General features: G+C 44.9%; 1 protein-coding gene across 2 annotated transcripts in view; it reads left to right on the top strand.

Annotated features, from left to right (window-relative positions):
* SLC30A2 (solute carrier family 30 member 2) overlaps window positions 1-21,812 on the top strand; it is a 399,949-nt gene extending 378,137 nt beyond the window's left edge. For both annotated transcript variants that reach the window (XM_078682685.1, XM_078682684.1), the window contains 4 exons: window positions 3,964-4,156; window positions 6,148-6,253; window positions 19,430-19,564; window positions 21,320-21,812. In XM_078682685.1, the coding sequence (XP_078538811.1) occupies window positions 3,964-4,156; window positions 6,148-6,253; window positions 19,430-19,564; window positions 21,320-21,465 (580 nt within the window). In that variant the 3' untranslated portion in view covers window positions 21,466-21,812. The remainder of the gene's footprint in view (window positions 1-3,963; window positions 4,157-6,147; window positions 6,254-19,429; window positions 19,565-21,319) is intronic.
* The last annotated feature ends 3,436 nt before the right edge of the window (window positions 21,813-25,248 follow it).

Here is a 25,248-nt window from a genome sequence, read left to right on the forward strand (position 1 = left end):
GAACCCCCAGGAGAAAGGCCTCCCAGTACCATGGTGACTTCTGTGACTATAGCCTTCGAGTATCTACCTGTTGCCAGGCAAGCCCATACCATGTGATAAATGTCTGCAAGGGTCGTTGCACAGCGAGGCCAGACAAGGCTCGACAAAAGGCCTGCCTGGTAGAGTCGGCCGGGGTTGAGATTAGCCTCAGTCTGGAGGAAATTATAATGACCTGGGGGGCCATGAGTGTGTCCCATCAGTCGTCCTCCTCCAAGGGGTCCAGCCAACTCTCCCAGCATGTCCTGAGATATTCTTGTATAGGGAAGGCATTGAAAGAGTGTGTGATGGATTTGGGAAATGCCTCCCTTCCCCAGTGCCCCTACACGATCTTGCCTTCCAGTGGACTAAACTCCATATGGGAGTGTTGGCGGGTAGGTGGGTGGTGAGCGCGTGCCTAAGTTGCAAGTATTTATAAAATTGTGTAGGATTGATCCTGCATGTCTTTCAACTCCTGGAACGTCCGTATATGGGTTCCCTGACCAGATGTCTTCTAATTGTGAAATCCCTAAAAGGTCCCACCTCCTGAGGCCCTCCAGTGTGACCATGTCTCTCAACCAGATGCCATGCAAAGGGGGGAGAATGGGGGGTAGGGTCTGTAGTGTCAGCTTTGTTTTCCAATGTGTCGGCCAAAGCATCAATCTCCATAGAAGGAAAATTGCTTGAGTCTGTTCTGGAAAGGAGTTTGGGATTGGGGAACCGCACAGCATCGCTTGGATCGGAAAGCCCCAGGGAGGCTAGCTCCAGCTGGTGCATCGAGTTGGACCACTCTACCAATCATTAAGCGCCTAAAGTTTGGTTGAGCGATAGTACATATAAACTTTGGACATTCTAAAGCCACTGTCATAGGAAGCCCGTTGACAATGGGAAAAGGCCATTCAGTGTCTGGCTCCCCCCCAAAGGAACCAGTGCCAGAAACCAATGACTGGGCAAGCAGAGCAGCAGGTTCTGAAAGACCTAAATGAAACAAAAAAACATCATTTTATATTGGGCTATTCTACCCAAAGGATTTAACTGTAGCATCTTCCATCTATGCAGGTCTTCCTGAGCTCTCTTAATCACCGTAGTGATATTAAGTGCCTAAGTGAGCTCTGGGAGGAGTGCCACGCAGACTCCAAAGTATCAAACGTAGGGTCGATTTGGGTTAGCAGACTGCCATGAGACATAGTCAGAGGAGTTAGTCATGGACACTAGGATATATTTAGTTGCGTTGACCCTCCACCCAGAAGCCTCACCAAAAAGCTGGAGTAATTGAAGGCAGCGAGGACCTGTCCTCTCTGGATCTGCCATAAAGAGTAGACCGTCATACGCAATACAATGCTATGGGACCTTCTTGGGTCTCTCTCTATCGCCAGCCATTAATTTGGGCATCAGACCTAATTAGGCACACCAAAGCTCTGTTGCCAAGGTGAAGAGGGGTTGGGGCAGAGGGCCACCCTGACGTGTTCCTCTATGGATAGGGAAGGAGTCTGAGAGGACCCCATTCACCTGGACTCGAATCCTGGGGTTGAAATAGAGCACACAAATGAGTCTGTGAAACCGCTGCCCCACACCAGCCCTTGTCAGCACCTTCAACTATCTCCAGTCCACTGTGTTGAACGCCTTTTCGAGATCTATAAAGAGAAGGGCCAAGTTCGATGACTGGATGTGCTGATGAGCTAATGCGACGTGGAGGTGTCGGAGGCAGTGTCTTGTACTTAAAGCCACATTGGTCAGGATGGATGAGGGTACTAAGCACTGGTCTAAGGCTGGTGCCCAATATTGTCATGTAGATCTTTGTCAGTGTTAATAAGGCAAATTTGCCAAAAGTCTGAACAGGAGGTCAACGGAGGTTGCGTCTTGGAGATTACTGCAATCCTGGCCATGTCCATGTCTGAGGTGAAGAATCCTTTCTGTGCTACCTTTCATAAAGGGCATGGAGACAGGGTATCAGATCCCCCCAGGAAGGGGAGTAACACTCTGTAGGAAACTAGTCCGGTCCTGGAGTCTTTCCAAATGCCTCTATTGAGATGGCTGCTCCCACTGCCTCAATAGAGATCTGCTGATCAAGCAGCTAACACTCAGTGTAAGAGTCTTGGGAGAGGTATCTCTGGGAGGTGGGGCTGTAGTTCAGGCTCAGCTGGCAGGACCATATGTAAAGGTTGCGATAGTACTCTGCAAAAGTCTTTGTGATACCACGAAGAGAACACTGTGTGTACCCCTGGCTGTCCATCACCTCTGGTATGATTGAGTTGGCTGGAGGATGGGAGGCAAGCCAGTAGAGGAGTTTACCATTTTTGTCTCCCCATCCATTGACTCAGATGTGCAGGGCCTCCACAGCTAGTTTCCCCATCTTAATGCGATGATGTGAATTTCCTCTCGTACAAGTTCGAGCTGCCAGAAAACCCTTCTCTCACTATTCTGGGTGGTAAGTTCTCCCTCTCAGCGGAGAACCCAAGCCTTCAGTATGGAGAGATGCTAGCCTTAGGTCTGCTGCTTCTTTTTAAGATACCCTTTGGCATATCCTTTAATGGTGGCCTTACTTGCCACCCATAAAATGCCTTGTGACTGAACTATTCCATCATTAAATTGAAAGTACGACTTGATCTGTAGGAAATTGTAATTAAAAATCATCTTTAATGGTAAAGTTGGAATTTAAATTACAATTTTGAAAATACCACCATTAGAAATTTGGCATTTCCCTTGTCGGGTATTAGAGGGATTATGTGTGCTTGAATGGGCCATCTGCTGGCAGGATATGGGGCGGAGCTGTTCTCAGCTCCACTTGCAACTGAATAGGTTGTGCTAAGTCTTCACACAAAGGGCTTGTCTCCACTGCATTTTACTTGCAAGATGAGCAGTTGTCTGCGGTTGGTGCTTTGATCTTTTAGATGCTAATTTTCCCCAAAAATTTTACAAATTTATAACCGGTTCTACCGTTTGTAGTTTTGTTGTCAAATAATTTATAAAATGTTCTCTATTTTTCTTAGTTGGTGTAGGATTGTTCTCGTGTTGTTTTCACAATATTACTGCTTGTGTGCTGTAAAATATTTTACCCATTGCCTCTAGGTTAAGCTTGCCTCATTACTTTTGGCAACCACAATGGATGAGGCTCAGCTTTTGTTTTATTTAGCTGACTACTTTTCAATACCGAATTTCAAAACAACTGTGTATTACTCTTATTTATCTGCTCTCAAGCCAGTCCGTTCCCAACCACAGCATAATTATTGAGCGAATTCTAGTTTATTAATTAAAAATCTGGTCCTCATATACACACTTAGTTTACTTTTTGATTTTGCGCCCTCTGAACATTTTGCATTCCCAGAATACCATTGCCCTCCAGATCACACTCAGATGATGTGTAAGAGGTTTATACTAATTTGTTTTGAAATGCATTCTCTTTAAAATTCACACACATGGTGAACATTTGCATTCAGCGGTTTAAATATACCTGCAGTGATAGTTTGAGTATATATACACAGTGCAGCGTCCTCATGTAAACCAAAAACATACAGTAAGCCTTTATTGAAATTACAATTTCACAGCAGACACTGTAAAATTGAATCGGAGAAGATTGCGCCTGAACGGATGATTTACATCGCAATCTTGTCGTAAGGTGAGTGTCACAAAACAATTTGTATCAGTGAGCGTCACCACACAGGCTGTCTGCAAAATTACCGGTCACTGGCTCTGTGCAACTTATTTTGCCTTACTTATGCATCAAACATTACTAGCAAGGGTCAGCTACAAAGTACAAACTTTTTGCCACTTCAACTCTCGCTCTCTCCTTTTCTATTTACAGAAATATGGCTCGCATCTTGTTGCTTAATCAGACCCACACATGCCTGTAGAACTTTGTGTAAATCTGCATATTTCGAAACTTGCATGCTCATAGTGGTCTTTACTAGAATGGAAACCTCTTCTTCACTAGCTGCTTCTCTCTTACAGAATGGGATTTATCCTGCACCAGACCGGGCATGGTCATAGTCATGGCCCTACGGAAGGATCACATGGACATTCGCACAACGCCACCCCCGGGAAGGAGCAGAACACCAGTGTGCGAGCTGCCTTCATTCATGTTGTGGGGGACCTGGTGCAGAGCGTCGGGGTACTGGTGGCTGCTTACGTCATCTACTTCAAGGTATAGCGGGCGCCCCTCAGAAAGACTACCAGGGGTATAGGATTGATAACAAATACGTATATAGCATTGTCCTACTGTAACAGAAAAAACAGCCCTCAAGATAGCACTTGGAAGTCTAACGTGCACTTAACGTAAAATATCTAGTAAGCTTTAAAAAATAATAAGTAAGACACTTGCCATTCGAATGGATCAGAACTTCACCCTTGATCAGTTGGAGCATTTAGTGCTAACATCCATACATTTTCTGAAAATTTTTATTATTGATGCCAATGCAACAAAACGGGAATACTTGATAAAAATAGAAACTTAAAAAAATAACAGCCTGCTTTTTGACAGGAAACCGGATTGCAGTTTAAATTTTTTTAAATCTGTTTTAAAGTTAGCTGCAGTAGCCAAGACCACTGCTATGTCCCTAACAAACGTTTCTAACAATAACAAAGGGAAAGAGCTCCCCATGGGACCCCTCCTCTTTTGACAATGTTACTACCCTAACTCTGGAGTTGTCCGGTCACAAAACACCGGTACATACCATAATTAAGATTTTTTTACAAGGCATGCCCTAAATGCGTCCCTTCCCATTAGCGGTTTATCCCTTTTAAAACCCATTTTGCAATACAATAAGCTGTTACTGAATCAAAATATTGGGTTTAGTGTATTGAAAAAGCAATTTAGTTGCAACAAAAGCTTGCAATTTAGAGAATTGTAGGATTTGCGATCACAAAATGGTGTACATCAAGCCTCTGCTGATTGTAAGCCTAAGCAAGACTTGGCTGTGCTGGACACTAAGGGATCGATTAGAATGGCGGATGGACAAAGTCCGTCTGCCATCCTGTTGTAGGAAGGGACCGTCCGCCACAGGGGCGGAGGTCCCGTGTGTCGAATTAGGATGCAACCGCCACAGTGGCGGGTGCATCCCGCATTTTTAACATTGCGGCGGGTGGTGCTGAAAGCACCGCCCGCCGCAATGCTGAAAATGCATGTTGTGCGTTTCAAAGCACAACGTGACAGGCACCGCGCGGTGCCTGCCATGTTGTACTTTGAAATGCAGTGGGGTACCATAGGTACCCCCCATGTGCACCCCCACCCCCCTTTCTCCCTGGAGGCCCGCAACGGGCCCCCAAAGCAAAGACCGTATGCCTTTCCACGGCGGCATTTGTGGAAAGGCATATGACCACCGGCATCGTAATATGGTTGGCGGTGTCTCACCGCCACCATATGTAAGCACTTTTTCCGCTGGTCGCGAAGGCGACCGGCGGAAAAGCGGCGGACGGTCTTGCCGTCTGCTGCGGACCCCCCCCCCCGCCATCCTAATGTGGCGGGTGTCTTTTCTGTGAGGATGGCGGACAGAATGCCCCCGCCGGGCTAGCAGTTGCTACCGCTGGGGGCAATCCGTCCACCATCCTAATCGACCCCTAAGCTCGGTCTAAATATCAGCAAGAACCCTTAGTTTCTACTTGAAGAGAGGTCATTCTAAGGTGTAATAAGGTTGTTGAGGGAGAGGTTTGTGAATTGAGTTTGGAGAGAGACCCACCTCCCTATCTGGGTGGGGGTAATGTTGCATATTATTAGAGACTGGAGGAGATGCTGACATCCGTTTGAGGGTACTTCATGAGGGGTAGAATTACTTGGGGTGAATGCAGACTGGATTGAATTAAGGAAGGTCATTGTGTTTTAGTGAAAGGATGAATTGTTAAAAAGCTGTTCACTGTATTTATCACTGGTTAGTGTTGGGAGCGGTGGTTTGAGTTACAGAAAAAGATGCTCTTACATGTTAGTGTGCTGAAAAGGTTTAATTAAAAAAAAAAAAATCTCCTAGGATGGCTCTGGTGGTGGATTATTGAAAAACAGATTAAAATGATCTTTAATAATGGAATGAAATTCCCGTTTGGGAGAGATGGGGTAAGGCTTAATTGGTCTGTGCATCCCTGGAAAGTGAGTTAACATGAATCTCCTCAAGACTTGTCTGAATGTTATTTTCTTCCTCATGCCAGCCAGAGTATAAAATTGTGGATCCCATCTGTACGTTCCTCTTCTCCATCCTGGTCCTGGGGACCACACTAGCCATACTGAGGGATGTGCTGCTCGTACTGATGGAAGGTGAGTGTTATGAAGAGTGAACCAGTGGGGTGTGGGGTATTCAGTGTTAAGACAACGGAGCGCTTTGGCTCCTGGCCTGCTCTAAAGGATCGCTGTGTTGTGAGGACAAGAGTACGCTTGTATTGCTCATCACTGACCAGGTCGCGGTTGCCTTTGGCCCAAGAACCCAAGGAGGGTATGTGCAGGGGAATGATTTTAGGTTAATGGAACTTTTATTGCATATTTATTGTATTGAGTGCTTGGTGGGGGGTGGTCAATGGCAGGCAAGTAATAGTGCCATGTGAATAGCAAGCAAACTGCAGGATAATACACTTATTGCATTTTCTCTTGATATTTCAACATGCCTGGGAATTTATCGCAGGTCCTTCTATTATGCTTATTGTCTCCCAGCTCTACCTATTGCCACTTCTGGTACTTGCACACCTGGTGTACAGTAAGGTGTCTTCACAATTGGGTTCTCCTCTCTTAGGCTCCTAGTGCGCTGCTGCTTAAGATCTCATTCACTGCCTAAAATCAAAGCTCTGAACATAAATGGTCAAGCAAAAGAAAACCAAATCTTACACTTAGAAATAATCCATAAAATGTAATTTTTTAAATAGTGTTCGGATATATACTTATTCACAGTACACAATGCCTGCCAACTCCTTTCCTCTTCCAAGCTAAAGGTAGCTGATACTGCGCTAAAATATCCACATATTTAAAACATATATAACTGTATTCAAATGTCGGTTCACCATCCCAGTACCAAGATGCGTTATACAACTCCCTGCTTATGGAGGGCCGCATCCATCTGATCGCCGGCATCTTGTGGGTAAGCCAGGCTGGCACACGTTGTTCCATGAACTAACCAGCTAAACCAGTTTATGAACTAGCATGTGGTTACAATTTTCCGATCTAAAGTACAAAATGTACGTACCGGAGACGGCTGGAAAGGTCCGTATTCGAATTGAGACCTTCAGGTGTCCACATCTGACGCCACCATCGTCCAGCTCTGAGACTCCCTGCTGACTATTGCCCAATGGCACGGACATGACGCGTCCAAACCACCACAGAAGAAGACAGACGTAATGCTGCTCTGGCCTTTAGAGTTGGATAAACAATTTAAAAAACAAAATCTAAAATTCATTTAATGTGGGTAAAAGGTAATCGTAAATCACTTCCTGTGCTTGACAGACACGTCGATACTGCCCTTATTTGTCATTTCCTAAATGATACATTTTCTGATTAAAACAAAAACACTTTTAACCTGCATTTTTAAGTAACTAAATCGACCTTGAGGCTTTTCTGAGTATGAAGAGCGCGCGTTAACAATGTCATTTTACAAGGCTGATTAACATTTTGACTTGGCTGTATATAGGCTTTAATACAAATACATATTTACACTGTTGTTTAAACATCTCTGCTTCAATAACAGTCTCCCAACAGTATATGCTAGAAACATTTGAAGCATTTCGATGTGGCATTCTGCACAACAGCTGTTGAAGCAAAAGTTAAACCAAACGTTCAAAATGAAAATAAAATTACCTTGCGATGTAACATAGTGTACTGTAACTCTGTAGCAAGACATTGTCGGAGCTTTTAATGGAGTTCGGCCATTTAATCACGGGACCATCTCTCCTATAATGCCCAGGTAAGTACTGGTAACATATTGTGAGACCAAAAGAAGAGAAAAAAAAACTTATTTTATCGTAATTTTTCCTCAGAGTGCTTGTACGAACAGGTCATTTTAGACAGAATGGGAAGAAGACACATTTATTCATGGTAGCAGTTAAGCAACATTTGTAATAAATGCCACCCGTAACCAAGGGGAGACAGTTTGCCAGCGATATTTACTGCAAGATAATATACACCATCCTTTTTACATCAGGAGCAAGAACCAAAAGCTTAAATAAAACTTAACAATTCAAAGTAACAAGCTCAAAGATGCCTATTACAACGGTGTAAAACTTAACACAGAGAGCCCTGTTTGTATTTGCATGTGTTGGGGCTGTAATAAAACTAGTTGGCGAAATAGAATATTTTGTAACACAATTTTAGCATAAAGTTGCAAAAGTTTTCTAGGTGTTGAAAGGGCACTAAAAATGTCTGTACTTTTATGACATGGCAAGCACGCCCTACCTCCGCCAGAGTGGTTGAAGTTACCCTTCTTGAGAAAGGATTGAGGAAATGGATCCAAAATTCAGCATTTTCCCACAGTTTGCCTGTGATGCGACAAAATGGAGATATGTGAGAAAAGAAGTAATGAACATTTAATTTGAAGTCTCATATTTTTTTATCGTGTCTAATTATACTCCTATATTCTTTATTCGGCATTTCAATAACACCATAAAAGTACAATGTTAAAAATATACGAACATTTCTTAAAAAAATAAGATCCACTATGAAACAACACACTTAGTTCATCAGTTATATAAAAAACGCAATATTTTTTCTCCGTCCTTATAAATGGAAATCATTACAGTATCCGCTATCACGTTCCAATAGTGGCCCTTAATCTAACTGAGGTTCTTAAAAAATTTGTCACACAAAATAGTCAGGGGATCTCTAGACACTTTTAAAAAGGCAAGGGCATCTCTCACTGATTTTAAGATTGGCCGTTTTAAAAAGATCTATTAAAAAACGGCGCCTGGGCATTTGATAAAATGGGCAGAGTAATACAAAATGAGGGGTGTCCTGCGGAGATCGGTGATCACAGCCGCAGGGACCCTTTGACTCAACTGGATTAGTGAAACCCGCGGGCTCCGCTAATAAATGATGGAAGAGGTTGAGCCTAAAACGCGTTAATAAAAACCTATCATGGGGATTATATACAAGGGCAAGATAAGGCTCCAGCCCGCTACAGGACCTCACTGCCACATATGCCTGGACTGACTGTTTATTTTTCACAGAAAAACCAAAGGGGATGATGGACGGAGCATTGACAATACAAACACTCCCCCCCCCCCCCCACCCCCCCAGTCAACTGATCTGCGTTTAATCCATCACCGTTCTTTAGCTCACTCCGCCACCCCAGTTCAGACATGGGAACAGTCCAGCCCGAACTGCCAAGCCATGTCTTCCCTGGACCGGAATCAAGCTTCCCAGGCCCGGTTTCTGGCATTACAGCCGTTCCGTCCATCATTTCCTTTGGTTTTTCTTTGTTTATTTTTCACGTCAGCTTCCCGTAATGTAGCTGTAAGTTTAAGCAGCTTTTCATTTACTCTAGCTTGGTCCTGTTTAGTAATACTCTGTGGGTTTAGGAACAGATTACCACAACCAATGCTATCAAGGGCCCCTTTCACATATTTCAGCCAAGGAATAGACATTCCTTTCTCCCTACCCATACAGTCTGTAATTATCTGCTGGGTCAAGTTAGCTTCCTGGTTGACCCATATGTTTAGCCAGGCCACAAGGGGTCTATTCCTCAACCTGTCTTCTAGATACTTACAACCTAATTCCTCATGTACTATATAGGAAGATACACAATGAGGAACTTTAAGGAGCCTCCTTAGGTATTTGTTCTCCTCTATCTGTAATTTTTTAACATTCGCCATCCCTCACAGTTCTGCCCCATATGCAACTTTGGCGACAGTGATCGAGTTATACATAGTCAGCATTTGCCCTGGGGACCATCGACCCAATCTACTACCGAAGTTCATTACAGCTCCTGAGCTAGCTACTAACTTATTACCATGCTCCTCGATCAGTGGTTTAAAACTCAGATTCCTATCAAATAAAATGCCCAAATATAAAAAGGTCTGTACCTTTGCCAAGCTTGTGGAACCTATTCTATAATTAAAAATTTTCCCATTGTGTTTTGGGCCCACCTCCATGACATATGATTTCATCAGATTAGCAGATAGGTCTAAACTGTACATAAACTCTACGAACCCGTCAATCAGACGCCGCAGTCCCAATGGCGTGCAAGCCAGCAGGACCGCGTCGTCCACGTAGAGAAAAACGGGACTAATCTACTTCCGATTCTGGGTGAGTCCACTTTTAAATCGGTTAAAAAACTTTCTAGGCCATAAATATAAATAGAGAACAGGAAGGGTGCCAATATGCATCCTTGCCTGACCCCACTCGTAAATTTAAAAGACTCAGTTTGCCCTCCCTCCAAATTGTACCTCACCTTTGCTGTTGTGTTTTGATGAAGGGCACTCAGAATTTGAATGAGACCAGCATCGGCCCAAAGACCCGACAATATAGCCCACAGCTTTGTTCGATTTACACAATCGAATGCTGCTGCCAGATCCATGAAAGCTAGATATACTTTCTCATTACTAGCTGCTGTATAGTTCGTGACCAATAAATATAAATTTAAACACTGGTCTATCGTGGATCTGCCAGCCCGGAAGCTGTACTCAACTTCTGAAAGGATACGGTTTTCCTCTTCCCAACACATGAGACGGTTCAGGATAGCCCTACCCATTACTTTAGCTGTTACATCTATCAATGAAATGGGCCTATAACATTGGGGGCTATCCCTACTACCCTTCTTAAATATTGGTACTATTGTGGCCGTCGACCATGAGCGGGGTAGGCCCGAGACTATGGCCGCGTTTATAACTCTTGTCAGTACCGGGCCCCATAATTCTATCTTACTTAAAATGAGGTCCGGCGGGATCCCATCTGGGCCAGGGGTTTTATTTCGAGTGAGGCCCTTTATACCCCCCTCAATCTCCTTTAGTGTGAATGCCGTCACCTCTGGACTATTCTCCCTACTATCAGCCTGGTCTCCTTCCGTCGGGGTCCCTCTATTCTATAGACCACTAAAATGTTCCAACCATTGTTCGGGGAGTACATTCGATGCTATTTTAGGACTAGTTCCGTCTTGAAAGCAGGGTCTATTAATTATTAACCAGAAAGTGGAACAATCTCTTTTTTCTGCAGCCTCACGTAAATCTTCCCACGTTTCAATTTGGAGGGCTTTCTTACCTCGTCTTACTACTTGTTCATACTGTAACCTGCAGCGGATAACCCTCAGACCATCTCTGGGTTTGTGTTTGAGGGCTGCCCTAAGATTTCTTTGGGCTAAGGAGCATCCTCTATCAAACCCTTTGGGGTTAGTTATTTTCTTTCCTTTCCCTGTCGTGTGCATTAGGCTATCGACTAGCTGTCCTATTTCTTCAAAAGCCTCGACCAGCGGGGACCCATTTATCCCTGAGTTTAAGCACACCTCTAGGTGCTGTTCCCCCTCTGCCGATAATGATTTGTAGAAGCTTTCTCCGTCCAATTTTGCCCATTTTAAGCATCGGCCCTGGTCTGTGACCGTCTCCCTGACATCTGATATTCTCCTCCTCATTTCCCTAGTCACCCGTGACACTGCCACGGTCACTGTGAGGTGGTTATGGTCACTAAGACCACTACAGTCAATATTAAATCCCAGAATTCGTTGTTTTAGTAGGTGCAACACAATTATAAAATCAATGTAGGAACAGCACCCTCTTCCTTTAAAGGTGGGGTTCACCTCTCTGTTAGAGTTAAAAAATAAAAGATCCATTGAATGTTCCAAATCAAAATTTCTCATCATGCTAAATTTAGCCCCTTCTATTGTGTGGTCAAAGTGGGCTCCCTCCTCTATATTGCAGGAAGAACAGTTTTCCGTAAAAGGTATCAACTGAGGGCATAAGTGACAGTTCAAATCCCTTGCAATTAAAACCAGTGGAGCTAAGACATCATTCATCCGCTCTCTCTGGGTACCTAGTCTTTCCTCCAACTCCCCTACTCTACAGCCGCCCGCGTTGTAAAAATTGACGATAATCAAATTAAGATCCTTAGTTTTGAACTGTACCGCTAGCATACAGTCTGATTTCGAATCAAGATCCTTCCATGTTCCCCCTAGAGTCAGACGGACCCACAGAAGGAGGCCCCCTTTTGCTCTACCTGCCGTATATCTGGCACCTGGAATTCCAAACGATTTATACCCCACCAAATTAAAATTAGTGGGTTCGGTTTCCCACGGTTCTTGGGCACAAATTAAATTTTATTTATTTACTTATCCCAGCCACTCAGTGTTTTGGAATTTGGCTGAGAGCCCCGCCATGTTCCAGGACAGTAATTCTAAGGTATTCCATTCGCTCAGCGTTATATAGCCTGTGACAAGGGAGGATCCATTAGCTATATTAGTATCTGATTTTATTCTTCGCGATATGTTGCCATGTGCCCCCTCTGTCCTGTTTGGGAGCACTCCTTTTGTTAACGTTTTGTCATCTGTCCTTAACTGTGGGTCACTTTCCTTTGCTGTTACGGTATTGGATAGTCAGTCCACATTGCTGAGGTGTGAGCCCCAGCTCAGTGGGGCATATTTATTATATAAGGATATGGGACAGCCTTCGCTTCTTTCTGCTTCCCAGCTCTCAAGTGACTGTAACCCCTTAGGTTGATAAACCGGGTTCTCGTTCCTGACTCTGTGTCCAGCCCCTCCGTCTATTAGACTGCTGTGTCCACCCCTCCCAAACTTCCCGTTGCCTTCCGGTGGTCCCAGGCTGATAGGGCTTATAAAAGTAACTAAGGTCTTGCACCTCTATACCAGTACGTGTATTTTTCTGTTGGGCGTTAATAACATGCTGGGCTGCCCTTGGGTCATTGAAATTTACCACAATACAGTCACCAGTTTATTTTTTATGTTGGTTCCCACCCAGCTCACTCTCCTTACGTGCAATATCTTGCATTTAGCTTCTTGGGGAAGAGGCCTATTACAGTTTAACTAATATATAGTTTTGTTTTTTAATTGGTCATAGGATTCCTCCACTTCTGCATTCAATTCTGGGACCCCCATTAAGACTGCAACATACGGGGCACAATCTGGGGGTAGATTTAGAATAGGCTTCAATTTTCTTTCAATGACATTTCCCGGCCCTTCCTTACCTGGGCCCTTCTGCAAGCCACTATCATCCTTGTCCACTCTCTTGCCATCCCCCACCACCCCTGTTTTTCCCCTTCAGAGGGGTTTTTACTGCATTGGGAGGTCTAGCTGGTTCATTAAGGGTTAGGTCTATTTCTCCCTCCCTTACACTCCCTCTTCCTATATTTTCCAAATGGTCACCCCTCCTAAGCTTATCAGTTAGACTTCCTAAGGTGTCCTTTATCTCCTCCCCTGACTTCCCAAGTCTATATTAAATTGCTTTAAGTCTGTCCCCCAGCGGTTGTAAATGAGCTGTGAAAACAGTCTCTAGCTTTCTCCAAAATAAGTCCTCATTTCCTGCAGGGGTCCCTGCTGTCTCTGGGGCAGTTCCTTTATCTTGAATGGTCTGCAAGTTATCACCAGTTCTGTGATCCTCAACAGCGATTTCTTTCTAGGGACGTTTCCTTCCTTTTTTCGCCCTTTTCCCTTTCCGGCCGGGACATAATTGGGTTCCACGCTTTCTTTTACTTGTTGCCCCCCTGCAAACGCTCAACTAGTAGTCCTAATTCCTCAAGAGTTTCATTCTCCTGTAGTGTTAAGTTTGCCTCCCAACTCTGAGGGGTTTCAGGGGCCCTAGCTGTCTGGGTTACTATATTCACCTCTTGCGGGGCTATTGTAGTGTCACTTTGTCCTTGTCTGTCCGGTGTACGAGCACGCTCAATGGCCCCCAAAGATGATCTTTTTGAAAAGGCTGGGTCCATAGAGAGACGACGCTCTGTCAGCTCAATCTCGTGTGCAGCCAGTTTCAGTGCCATATTACCCGTTCATTTACTTGACACCACAGTAACGAAGATAATCAAGCCAACGGGCAGATATACCTACCCTTTACCAAGGGCTTAGATGGGGGGCCCAGCCCAGCCTCGACCTGGCTTGAACGGGCTAAAACGGGCCCGGGCTTCGCCCCGCGCGGCCTGTGCGTGGTCCCGCGACGCGGAGGCTCTCCTCGATTTTGTGCCTCCGGGCGCGGTGTAGGCGGTAGCGGCTTCCGCAGCAAAGGCTCACGGGGATTGTAGTCCCCAGTCTCCTCTCCCCTCTCTGACCGCGCTGCACTGATGGAGGAGTGCAACAGCGGGAGGGAGACCAACAGCAGGACACACGGGACACCAGCACCAACGGACCAGGTAATGTCCCAACAGATTTTGCCACAGAGCCCCCGTGTCTATTTAAATTTCTTCATTTCACTTTCTGTAGGTCTTGCCTATGCAGGGAGCATGCGCTACATAGGAGACCTCTTGAAATCGATTCGGTTTTTCTGCCAAAAACGCGCACGCATTGCATTGCTTTCAATGGCAACGTGTGCACGTTTGGCAATTCCCTTGCGCGAGCAAGCTTTGAAACCATCTGTAATTAACTTTCAAACAGATGGTGCTCCTGCTCGCTCCTGCAAGGGAAATACTGTGTGGCTTTCCCCATCCGGAACTAGGGAAGTGCTGCCACCTTGTGGCTGTTAACAGCAACATGCCAAAACCACAAGTGTCTGTGATAACAAGCCTGAATGAACTAATTAGCTCTTCCTTGTTTTCTTAGTATTTTGGCGTACAGCTCGTGTGACCTTACTGTTCATATTTCACCCGGCCTGTGGTGAATTAGTTTTGGATGGTCTCTTTTTTGTGTTGTATGTGCACGTGAAATTCATGCTGTTCTCCAAGCAAGCAAATGGAAATAAAAAACGAGGCCGTATCCTTCAGAATTCAAACTGATATGTTTCCAGCTCTATACTTGTATAGCCACTAACTGCTGAACCCCGTGGGCGAATCAATACTTTTTTTTTATTGTCCTTATTTTATTTAGAAATTACCCCGAAGACATGCACCAGCATTGATTGTTTTTTTTTCTGGTTGGCGCAGTGAGAACTTAAATCCTGAAAATCACCAATCACTCAGCCTTGTGTCTATTAGGTGATTTAAAAAAAAAAATTTTAAACTTCATTAGTCCAAATTGATATTTCTGAAGGTCTAGTTGCTGATGTTGTGATGACAAAAGGCTTGATCATGACACTGAAATGGCAAGCCTGCACAAACGTATACACAGAAAATGCACCAGCATATAAACTTTAATATACAAGGAATAATAAATGTCAGAATTTGCTTCAATTGTTCACTCTGTGAGCACCAGCGTCCAGTCATTGGCCTACTTGCTAAGTGCACGTGCGTTCTTGGCATTCATTGTTGCATGCCAGTGACATGCAAGGAAGCAGTGATCAATGTATCCCAGAGTGTGAACAAATGCCCCGGCCCATCCCCACCACCATTAAACTAACTTCTCTGTTCTCCCAACACATCACTGATTAGAAGAGGGACTGACGGCATTGTCCTGTGCAGGAAAAGGAAATAATGAACCCAGTCAGAAATGGCTCTCGACGCGAACGAGGCCTATGCGCGGTTTTCCTCAGCCCTCCAGATTGACCTGGCATTAGAAGAGAAACACAGGAACGCCATTAAATCATACTGTAGTGCATTTATTCAGCTCTCCATTCTCCCTGACTAGGCACATTTGAGAATGGGAAACAGGCCTCCTTGTAGAGCTGCATGGATGGAAGAGTGAGGGTCTGTGGTGTGGTCTGTGTGGATAGTGCTTCAATTTCGTTGATGAAGACCACTGTTGTGTTCTTATCATGGGTTTCTCGCGACTCCAACGTGGGTATTGCAGCAAAAGGGCTGAATGCTAAGAGGCTGCAGAGGCTTAAAAAAGTGTAAGGTTGGAGGAAGATGTGTGAAGCCATTGAGGCCAATGTGGTAAGTGTTATGTTAAAGCAACTTGTAGACTATGCAACCACCACAGGTTTTTGGCTCTAACCCCTCATGAGCGCAGACAGGAGTATAGATAGGACTCCTCTAAAGCACATGTCCATGTCTGCTTTCTCTGGATCATTTTTTGAAGCAAAGTACTGGATAATAGTTTTGCCAATGAGCCTGCCTTTTAACCTGCTGTCATGAGTCTCCTGTTGATTGGCTTTCACTAAACTGGGCAATTTCATTTCTCTGTAGTTAAGGGTGGCTATGTGGTGAAGTTCATCAGGGATTGTGTTCAATGTGTGGCCGAGCACACCGAAAAGCTACCATCACTTATTCTGTTGGCTCATATTATGTTGCCACGAACATGTAACTGCATTTATGCTTGGAATTGAGCGAATGACTAACAGCTACACTTGAGGGTATGCCTTCCACCATTGGGTGATTTGTTCCAGTTTCTATTAGGTATGAGACTGAGTTCTGTGCTTCGTGATGGGAAGCAGTGGCATCAATCATGGTTATTTATAGGAGCCCATGGCTGATAAATATACACACTGGTTAAAGATGCCCTTCAAGGTGCTTTTTAAAAAGTATCTGATCCTCTTAAATGCTGTACAGTTTGAACGGGGCTCTACATGGTTAATCCAGATGGCAAGCATTGCTGATGTTTGTGGATTTAACATACTTGCGGGCCAAGTGGAATAACCACATTTCTTGGACATGCCCATATGAATGGGGGTTTGTGTGTACAATCCGCATTCACCATTATAAACGACATGACAACCTTTACCAATGAAAATAGTTTATTTAAAACAGGGGTCTCCAACCTTTTCTGCAGTACGAGCTACTTAAGTTCAATGAAAATCATCCGAAGCTACTAATATTATTTGGGCTTTAATCCTGACCACATCAGACAAGTATACATTAGTGGCAACCATGTGCAAGATTACTAGCAATGTGAGTGCACCAGGCACGGATTCCCAGCAATAGTGTAAACAAGTATTGGCATAGCCAATAGGTCTCCCCTTTGGGACCTTTTCAGTGTTTAGTTATCCAGCACAATATCCTTGGTGCAACAACATCGTGTTGCATGGCTAAACACTTATAAGGTCCCAAAGACAAGACCTATTGGCTATGCCAGTGCTTGTTTTTCCATTCTTCCCCTCCCAAGTTCTCAAACATCTCTTATAACTGACCGTCTCCAGGGGCAAGTAGAAGGCAAGAAAAAAAAGCAGCACATCTCCTTCATCTTGGGCTGTACACAGCAGATTAATCTTGGGCTGTACACAGCAGAGCTAGAAAGATTTTACATCCTCATAAAAGAATGCCATTGATCATACGAATGAGACCTCACAGCTGATGGGTTACACCAATCTTGAAGACTAGCGTCTCAGACCGTAATAGTGACTATTCATGGAATATCAATTCTAACTATAGATATATAGATATGTATTAAAGATCCCAAACAGCTTTCCTCTTACAGAAGAATGAGGCGCGCTCACAGTGGTGGTAAAAAGGTTTTATTTTATTCTGCTGCACTGGTAACCCTGATGCGTTTTGCTCATCGTGAGCGTGTTCACCGGTGTGGATAATCAGTCAATTAAAGCTGCAGGTGACCACAGCCAGTTTGCACGATTATATTTTGGCCTGTAATGGACTACCAGATGGGCTACTGCTGCACAGTGTGCTGGGGCTCGTGGTACCATACAGTCCAACTGAAGCCCTCCAGTGGGAAATGTCTGTTTTCTTGCCATATTTGTGCTTGACAGCTCAAATAAAATCAGCCAATCTTTGTTACACATCAAGCCAACTTTGAGGGATGCTGACCCATGCCACAGTAATCTGCAGTGGCCGCCTTCACTATACCACTTATGTGTCCCGATATCGGTCCTATATAATCATTTTACTCCCTAACACAGTCCTCGATTTATGGAAATTCACGTTTTGATTTTGGATAATAAACTCTGTTCCCCCACACCAAAGCGGATTGTCATGGCCAAGAAATGTCTGGCCTGGAATACCAGCTTTTCGTTTTAAATAATTGCTTATTTGACCAGTTTGTCATTTTCATCACATACTTGTGTACTGCTGCCCCAAAATGAGAGATTTTGCTCTCGATGGTCATCTATAAACCTATCTTCCTGTGGATGCCACAACATTTCTAGAATAACACCATTCTCTCCAAATCATGGCTTCCCACAGTCGGCCCTTGATTATCATCCTTTTGCTTGGTCCATCTTTAAATGAGAGGTACAGGCCACGAGGCACCCAAAATATTCCAGTAATTACCAATTGGTATGCTAGTACGACCATTGTACTGGGGATAGTCCTGATTTCAGGAATGCCACAGTTGCCCCAACATTGCCATGATTATGCTAGGGCCAGCATCCTACTAAGATGCCATCATGCCATGAATGCCCAGAACATACCATGAATTACCAAGTATTAAATGAAACCTAAAGTGAGATCAGCTATGGGAATTTGTAATGGCTTGTACACCTTCTTCAGCTCTCCCTAACAAACTTCACAATGAATTCCTTAACAATATCTCGGAGAATTGCTCTACCAGGAAAAATGAAATCAATCCATAAGGAGCGGCTCTAAAGTGGCCATAATCGCCATGTTTCAAACACATTTTCTGATTGGTTTCTCCTCCTCTAGACTGCTGGAATGGTGACAAAGTTTGCTAGTGATGTATCTCAGAAGGGGGAAAAAAAGGGGTAGGAGGGTTGGGTTTTATGGCTTCATGTAGTTTTTTTGTTTCAGTTGGAGTTACTTTGTAATTTGCTATTTAATACTCCTAATCTGATCTCTGTATCCATAGGGTTAATCAGTACCTTTTGCTTTAAGATTGGAAATCTTCCTTCTCAATCTTTGTGCAATTTATTTGATATCACAACATATATATGGGGGGGGCGAAGTCTGACATTCTCTAGATATGTCCTTTATCCCACGTGGGCGGTTTAACTTGTTTGGTTTTATTCTAAAATCCATGTTGGTTCATGTCTTCCCCATTTTCTCTTCCTTGGTGTTCCACTGACATTTACACAACTATCCAGATGTCACCATTGCACCTTTGTCCTTCCTCACTGTCTCTCTGCTTTCGTTACATGATCTCCTTATTGCCCATTTGTACCTCTAGTTCACCTGCTTCTATTCCTCTACCCCCTCTTATCTTGTGTTTCTATTCTATTCTAGCACCCTTCAAACTCTGCTTCTCTCTCTCTCCTCATAGCTGTCGTTAAAGATTTTCTTCTCTGATACCTTGTTTTCTCACCCCCTCATATCCTCTGCGCTTCACGCTCTCCTACCGCGCAATCTAATCCTTTAACTTCCTCTGAATGTTTCCTTTCCCTTTTCTTTCTCGACACCCTATCTCTATGCAATTCCTCTTCTCTTTTCTCTCTCCTCATCCTTCACCCTTACAAACTACAGCAGAAGTTTCAATTCCCTTTAGCCTGCTCCCTTACACCCTTCTATCATCTGCTCTTCACATATATTTGTCTGCACCCCCTCGTTCCACTGGTTGTCAGTGAAATATTCTTTGCTTGCTTACAGGGACTCCAAAGGGCGTAGACTTCAATGCTGTGAAGGAATCTCTGCTGCACATCCCGGGGGTGAAAGCGCTACACAGCCTGCACATCTGGGCACTAACGGTGTCACAGCCAGTGCTATCGGTGCACATTGCGATCAGTGAGTACCACATATTTCACATTACCACTCACTTTTTGAGTTTGCCCAATCAAAGGAGGTTATCAAACTTGTAGCAAAGACTTTTTTAAGCTGCTATTGAGCTGTTTTAGCCAAATATGTTATGAAAATTCACAGCTATTTGAGATGCAGTATTTCATAACGGGAAATACTAATCATTTGTTTTCTATATTCATACGTGGGTATTTAAAGAGTAGATATCCTAGCCTGGTAGTCTGGACAGTGTACACATTGGGCACCCATGTATGATTGGTGTGGTCGTTTTTGCCGCTGCTTTCCAAGCTTGTTTGGGAAAGATTTCTATTGAGGGGTTTGGGGGATGGTAGAAGGTTGGAGTCATTCCTCAAAAAGGACTGAATGTTCTTCCTTTGAGTTAAAGCTGCACTGATGTATGGTGGAATCATTGCAAGTGATTGAAGATTACGCCAGATTGTGTAGCTGCATTACAGTTGGGTGCATGTGTGTGGAAGGATTGGTGACGTTTGCTCTAGCTTGCAAGACAATAAGCCAGACAAGGACCGGTTTATTCTGAGGGAATTTGGGAACTGTAGAATGTTGGACTCAATCGATTTTGAAGGTTTGCCAATTCTCCATGATTTTACAGCTGCAATTGAGATCATGGAGTTTCTTGTGATTGTCTGATGGGGGTTGTGAAGAGGTTTATGTTTGGGATTTATGACTGTGGTTTAGTGCTGTTGGATCAAAATTGGGTTCCTGCTGGATGCAGTTAATGAGTCGAGATGGTCTTAGTGAGCCGGGGAGAATGCAGTACAGAAATTACAAAATAAGTGATGGAAGAAGCTATAGAGAACAAGGTATAGTGCGTGAGGGGCAGCAGTATTTTGAAGTGTGGGGGCAGAAAGGAAAACATGAAGTTCAGAATGTGTTTTGGATCGCAAATGGTGGTTAAAGGGAGGACCAAAGAAAGTGCGATGAAGGGAAAGACAGGGTGGGTTTAAAATAAATGGATAATGTTGTCCCGTTGTCTTTGCTTTTTCCTAGTATAATTCTGTTGATTGATCTCCATTCATGTAGTTTGGAGCATAATCGTGTTGGGCAGCCATGTGCCTTTTGGCTTACATTTTCCTTTGCCAATCGTATGACCGTATGACCTTTCGCTTTGTCCTGGGCCACATGTGATATTCCACACTACCCCCCTGCCCGTTCATACCTATTGGGTGTCTTGTTCCCATCTTTGTTTGTTTCAGTGGTGGAAGACATCCCTTTCTGGTCATGTCATCTCTAGATTCTTCCCCTAATTAACTTTTAGTTCATTTTCCATCTTCTGTATATCATGAAGTCAGAGAAATAATGCACACTCCTCTTACTAAATACTGCTTTAGGCATGTGAATGTCTTCAGCGTACACCAAAATAAAGCCCATTTCAGTCCTTTAAGTCCTCTGACTGTGCATTTTATTGATGACTCCTCTGTTTACGCCTCTCTGGACTCTCCTGACTGCACAGTCTTGAGTATGCTTTTGCCCCATGTATGCTTTCTCTCTTGAGAATTTCAACATGCACCTTGTTGGCATGTTTATACTTTAGTGATGTGACTCCTCCCCATGTATGCTTGTAATGTAACTCCTATCTGCATTTGCTGAAGTACTCTGAGGTATCCCATCTGACCCCACCCCCCTCTGTCAACCAGAGTGACCAGTCTTCTGTAACTCCTCCCCTGTTTACACTGTGGTGATGCTTCGCCTCTAACGCTTCTCTTGACTGCTTTCTTCTTCCAGATGAAGATGCCGATGCCCAGGTATTGCTCAAAGAAGCCAGCACCCAGCTACAGAGCAAATTTAACTTCCACACCACGACAATCCAGATTGAGAACTACTCCGAGGATATGAAAGACTGCACTGAATGTCGAGACCCCTCTGACTGAAGACCCCCTGTTCGCCCTCCACAAAGAGGCTTCATGGACCTGTGCAACACAGCTGTGTGTGGGAACAACTGTAGACAGATGGAGGTGCAGGAGGCCTTTGGACTAAATTTTGTTACACTGATGCTAGCTTTCTGACTCCTGCCTTCACTTCAATATAACATCCAATAGTTGCCACCACTCTCCTCTGCCATGCCTCATTTAAGCATCTACCTCTCAAGCTGGTCCATTCGGAGCCTGTGCTGACTGAACCAGAGGTGGCTGGACCCCAATGTGCCTTTTCATTGCTCAAGATTTGGATCTGTGCTTAAAGTAGGATTTTTATGTCTTCCAAATAAAGAAATTATGGACATGAATACAATCTGCTTCATTTCTCTAGGTCTGGTATTAAGTAGATAAAAGGATCTAGCACGGTCTGTGATGGCCCACCAGAAAACACTTCATGACCACTAGAAGCATAGTAATATAACTTGAAAGAAACACTTAGAGTGCAAACCCCCCCCCTTTCTCGCCCAACCCTACATAACCTACATCCTTGCAGCTTCACTCCCTATGTGTCGACTGAACCATGTGGGCCTAACTAACATTGTCGCACAATGAAACATTTCAAATTGCTTGGGAACGTAACTGGAAATCAGTGTGTGCTTCCCTGGTCACTAAATCAATCACCTTGATTAATATTTCATTTTGCTACTGCCGCCAGTATATTTCAACATGATCTCTTCTAAAAGGGGTTGGAGGTAGAATAGTCTGTATTTGAGAAAAGACCATTTAATATGCATCTGTGTACTACTGGCAGTCGCCAGTAGGTAGTTAGTTAGGACCTAGTTTCCATAGGAAATCCGCAACATTCTATTTGGAATAAATTTGGCGCCTGTCGAATCTTTGCGAAATTCTCCAAGAAGATGGGGCGCTCCGCTCCTATCCTAAAAGTTTCGGGGTGATTTGTCAAGTGGGTGCAGAGAAAAAATGGGGGTCCCAAAACGTTTTTTCCCCATGTAATTTTCCATAGGGACCTTTAAGACGGGCTACAGCCTGAACTGCTGAACGGAATTACACCAAATTTGGCAAAAAGGTAGAGTTTGGTTCACAGATGACGCTTTTTGTTAAATGGTGTAAATCTGTGCAGTAGTTCCTGAAAAAAATCAAAAGTAAAATCATAGATATATCTAGAGACGAAGTACCGTCCGAGGATTATACACGTACCCTCCAGAGCACGAGCTGCATGCTATTTGGCTGTCAACACTCCTAACCAGGAAGTGTTGGCAGCCATCTTGTGCGTCGGTAGAACCGAAGCACAAGAAAACAGAAAAAGAAACACGAAAAACAAGAAAAGGGGGCAGGGTATAAACACCCTGACCCCTAGGCCAAAAAACTAAATGTTTTTTAAAAACACCGGGATCGGGGAGGAGGCCACGCCCCCTCCCTGCACCACTCTGCACACGCGCCCCCTGGCACGCTCGCAGAGGGGGGGGGGAAGTAATTCCCCTTGAATACTGGGGGTCGCTGGGGCCAAGTAGCCCACCAGGTACCTCCAGTATGCACCAGGGGGCTGCGTTGCAGAGAGGTGTAATGAGGCCACGACCCTTTTTACACCTCTCTCCAACGCAGCCCCCTGGTGCATAGTGGAGGTTCCTGGTGGGCTAGTTGGCCCCCAGGGACCTCCAGTATTCAAGGGGATTTAATTCCCCAACTTAGAACGCGCCACGGGACGCGTTTGCACAGTGGTGAAGGTAGGGCGCTGGGCTTGATGTGATGTGTGTGCAAACACACTCTGTGGTGCGTTTTAAGTTGGGGACTTAATTACTCTTCAATCCAGAGGTCCCCAAAGGGGCCAACTAGCCCACCAGGTACCTCCAGTAAGCATCATGGTGCTGCGTTGCAGAGCGTTGAAAAAAGGGGCGTGGCCTCTGAACACCTCTCTGCAACGCAGCACCCTGGCGCATAGTGGAGGTACCTGGTGGGCTAATTGGCCCACAGGGGACCTCAGGAATGAAGGGTAATTAATTATCTAACTTAAAACGTGCCACCGGGAATGTTTGCAGACTTGTCACCTTAGGCCACGCCCCTTCCTTCATCAGTGTGCAAATGCGCCCCGTGGTGCGTTTTAAGTTGGGGAATTAATTCTCTTTCAATACTGAGTCCCTTAGGGCCAAATAGCCCAACAGGTATCTCCAGTATGCGCCAGGGAGCGGTGTTGCTGACAGGTGTTCAGAGGCCACGTCCCTTTTTATACCTCTCTGCAACGCAGCTCTGTGGTGCTTACTGGAGGTACCTAGTGGGCTAGTTTGACCCTAGGGATTCTTGGGATTGAAGGGGACTTAATCTCGCAACTTAGAACGGTGACGGGGTGCGTTTAGATAGTGGTGAAGGGAGGGGACGGGCCTGACGTGTTGTGTGCAAATGTAGGAGAGTAGGGTCTGCTATCCTATGGTCACCCCAAATTTTTGCTTTTTGCTTCACTGGTTTTCGACTTACTGATGCTGTGGGCCTGCTAATCAGACCCCCAGCCTGCTGTTCTCTCTCTAAATTAGTAATACATGTGCTATAGGTACATACCACAATTGGAAATGGACTCCTTGTCAGCCCCTGTACTATGCACTATAGGTGCTCAGGGCATAGGGGTCACCAAGACCTACCAGGGGCTGCAGCATATCTTTTGCCACCCCTGGCTGGTTCTTAAATTGACACAACTGGCTGATCACTCAGCTGGGGCAAGGCGGAGTAATCACCTCTTGCTTAGATATAGTATACCTATATCTAAACCTAAATCTGGACACATATAAACCTGTGAGCCACTCCTATGGAAGGCCTCATCAATCCTGGAGGCAGAGTGCGTGGTTTAATGTGAGATGGAGCTCTAGCATGAGCTGAGCCTGTCTGCAGCTGTCGGGAACAACTCCCTAAGCTGTTCCAGGATAATGCCATACCATATACTATTAAGTGCCGTATAATCCTCGCGGTTATATAGCAACTTTGGTTTGGCTTCATCAAAACATGTCGTGTAAGGTGTCATACGATTTGGAATACTATCCCCTCGCCAGTCCTGGCGACGGGGATAGCATTCCACCCCTCTAGAGGGTGAAGACATGTTACTTTACTGAAATGCGGTTGATTTTTAAAAGAGCCTCAGATCCACAAAATGGATGCTTCTGCCACAGACACGGGTCTGACCCCCTGCAGCTGACCGAAACTCAGCCAAGGGGGCCTGGACAAAGGGTTTCCGGTCACAGGGAGGTGTCACACCACCCCAGACAGGAGATGGTGGATTGTAGCTGGGAGGTTTGAAAGAAACCAGACACTGCATGGGGAGCACAAGGCTGCCCCTTGCATAATCCGGCCAAACCAGTTCTGGGGCACACCAGCCCCCGTCCCAGCGCTGCCTGGATCAAAGGAAAGGGGTGTACCCACCCCCTTCCTGGGTCCCACCCAAAGGAGGGGACCTAGCAGGTAATCCAGCCCCCTAGATTGGTATAAGAATGGGAGCAGTGCCAATGCACTTCAGATTATCCTGATGAAACATAAGAAACTAAGCTCTGGACCCTTCGACATCCTACTCAACGTAGAAGACTGAAGAATCTCCCTTGTGGTCAAGGAGTGACCACCCTGTGCAAACAGGCACCATCCAGCACCTCGACGTCTGCTTTGTTGCAGTTCCCGCCGGAACTCGAGCGACGGAGATCGAGATCAAGCTTGCCTGCCTTCTTACAGCCCGATCCACAGTCCTTGCAGAGCTGAGACCCGTGGAGGCGATCGGAAGCGTGGGGCACGCCATCTTGAAAAGAC

This window comes from Lissotriton helveticus, chromosome 3_1 (assembly GCF_964261635.1).
Source record: "Lissotriton helveticus chromosome 3_1, aLisHel1.1, whole genome shotgun sequence".
Lineage (NCBI taxonomy): Eukaryota > Metazoa > Chordata > Amphibia > Caudata > Salamandridae > Lissotriton > Lissotriton helveticus.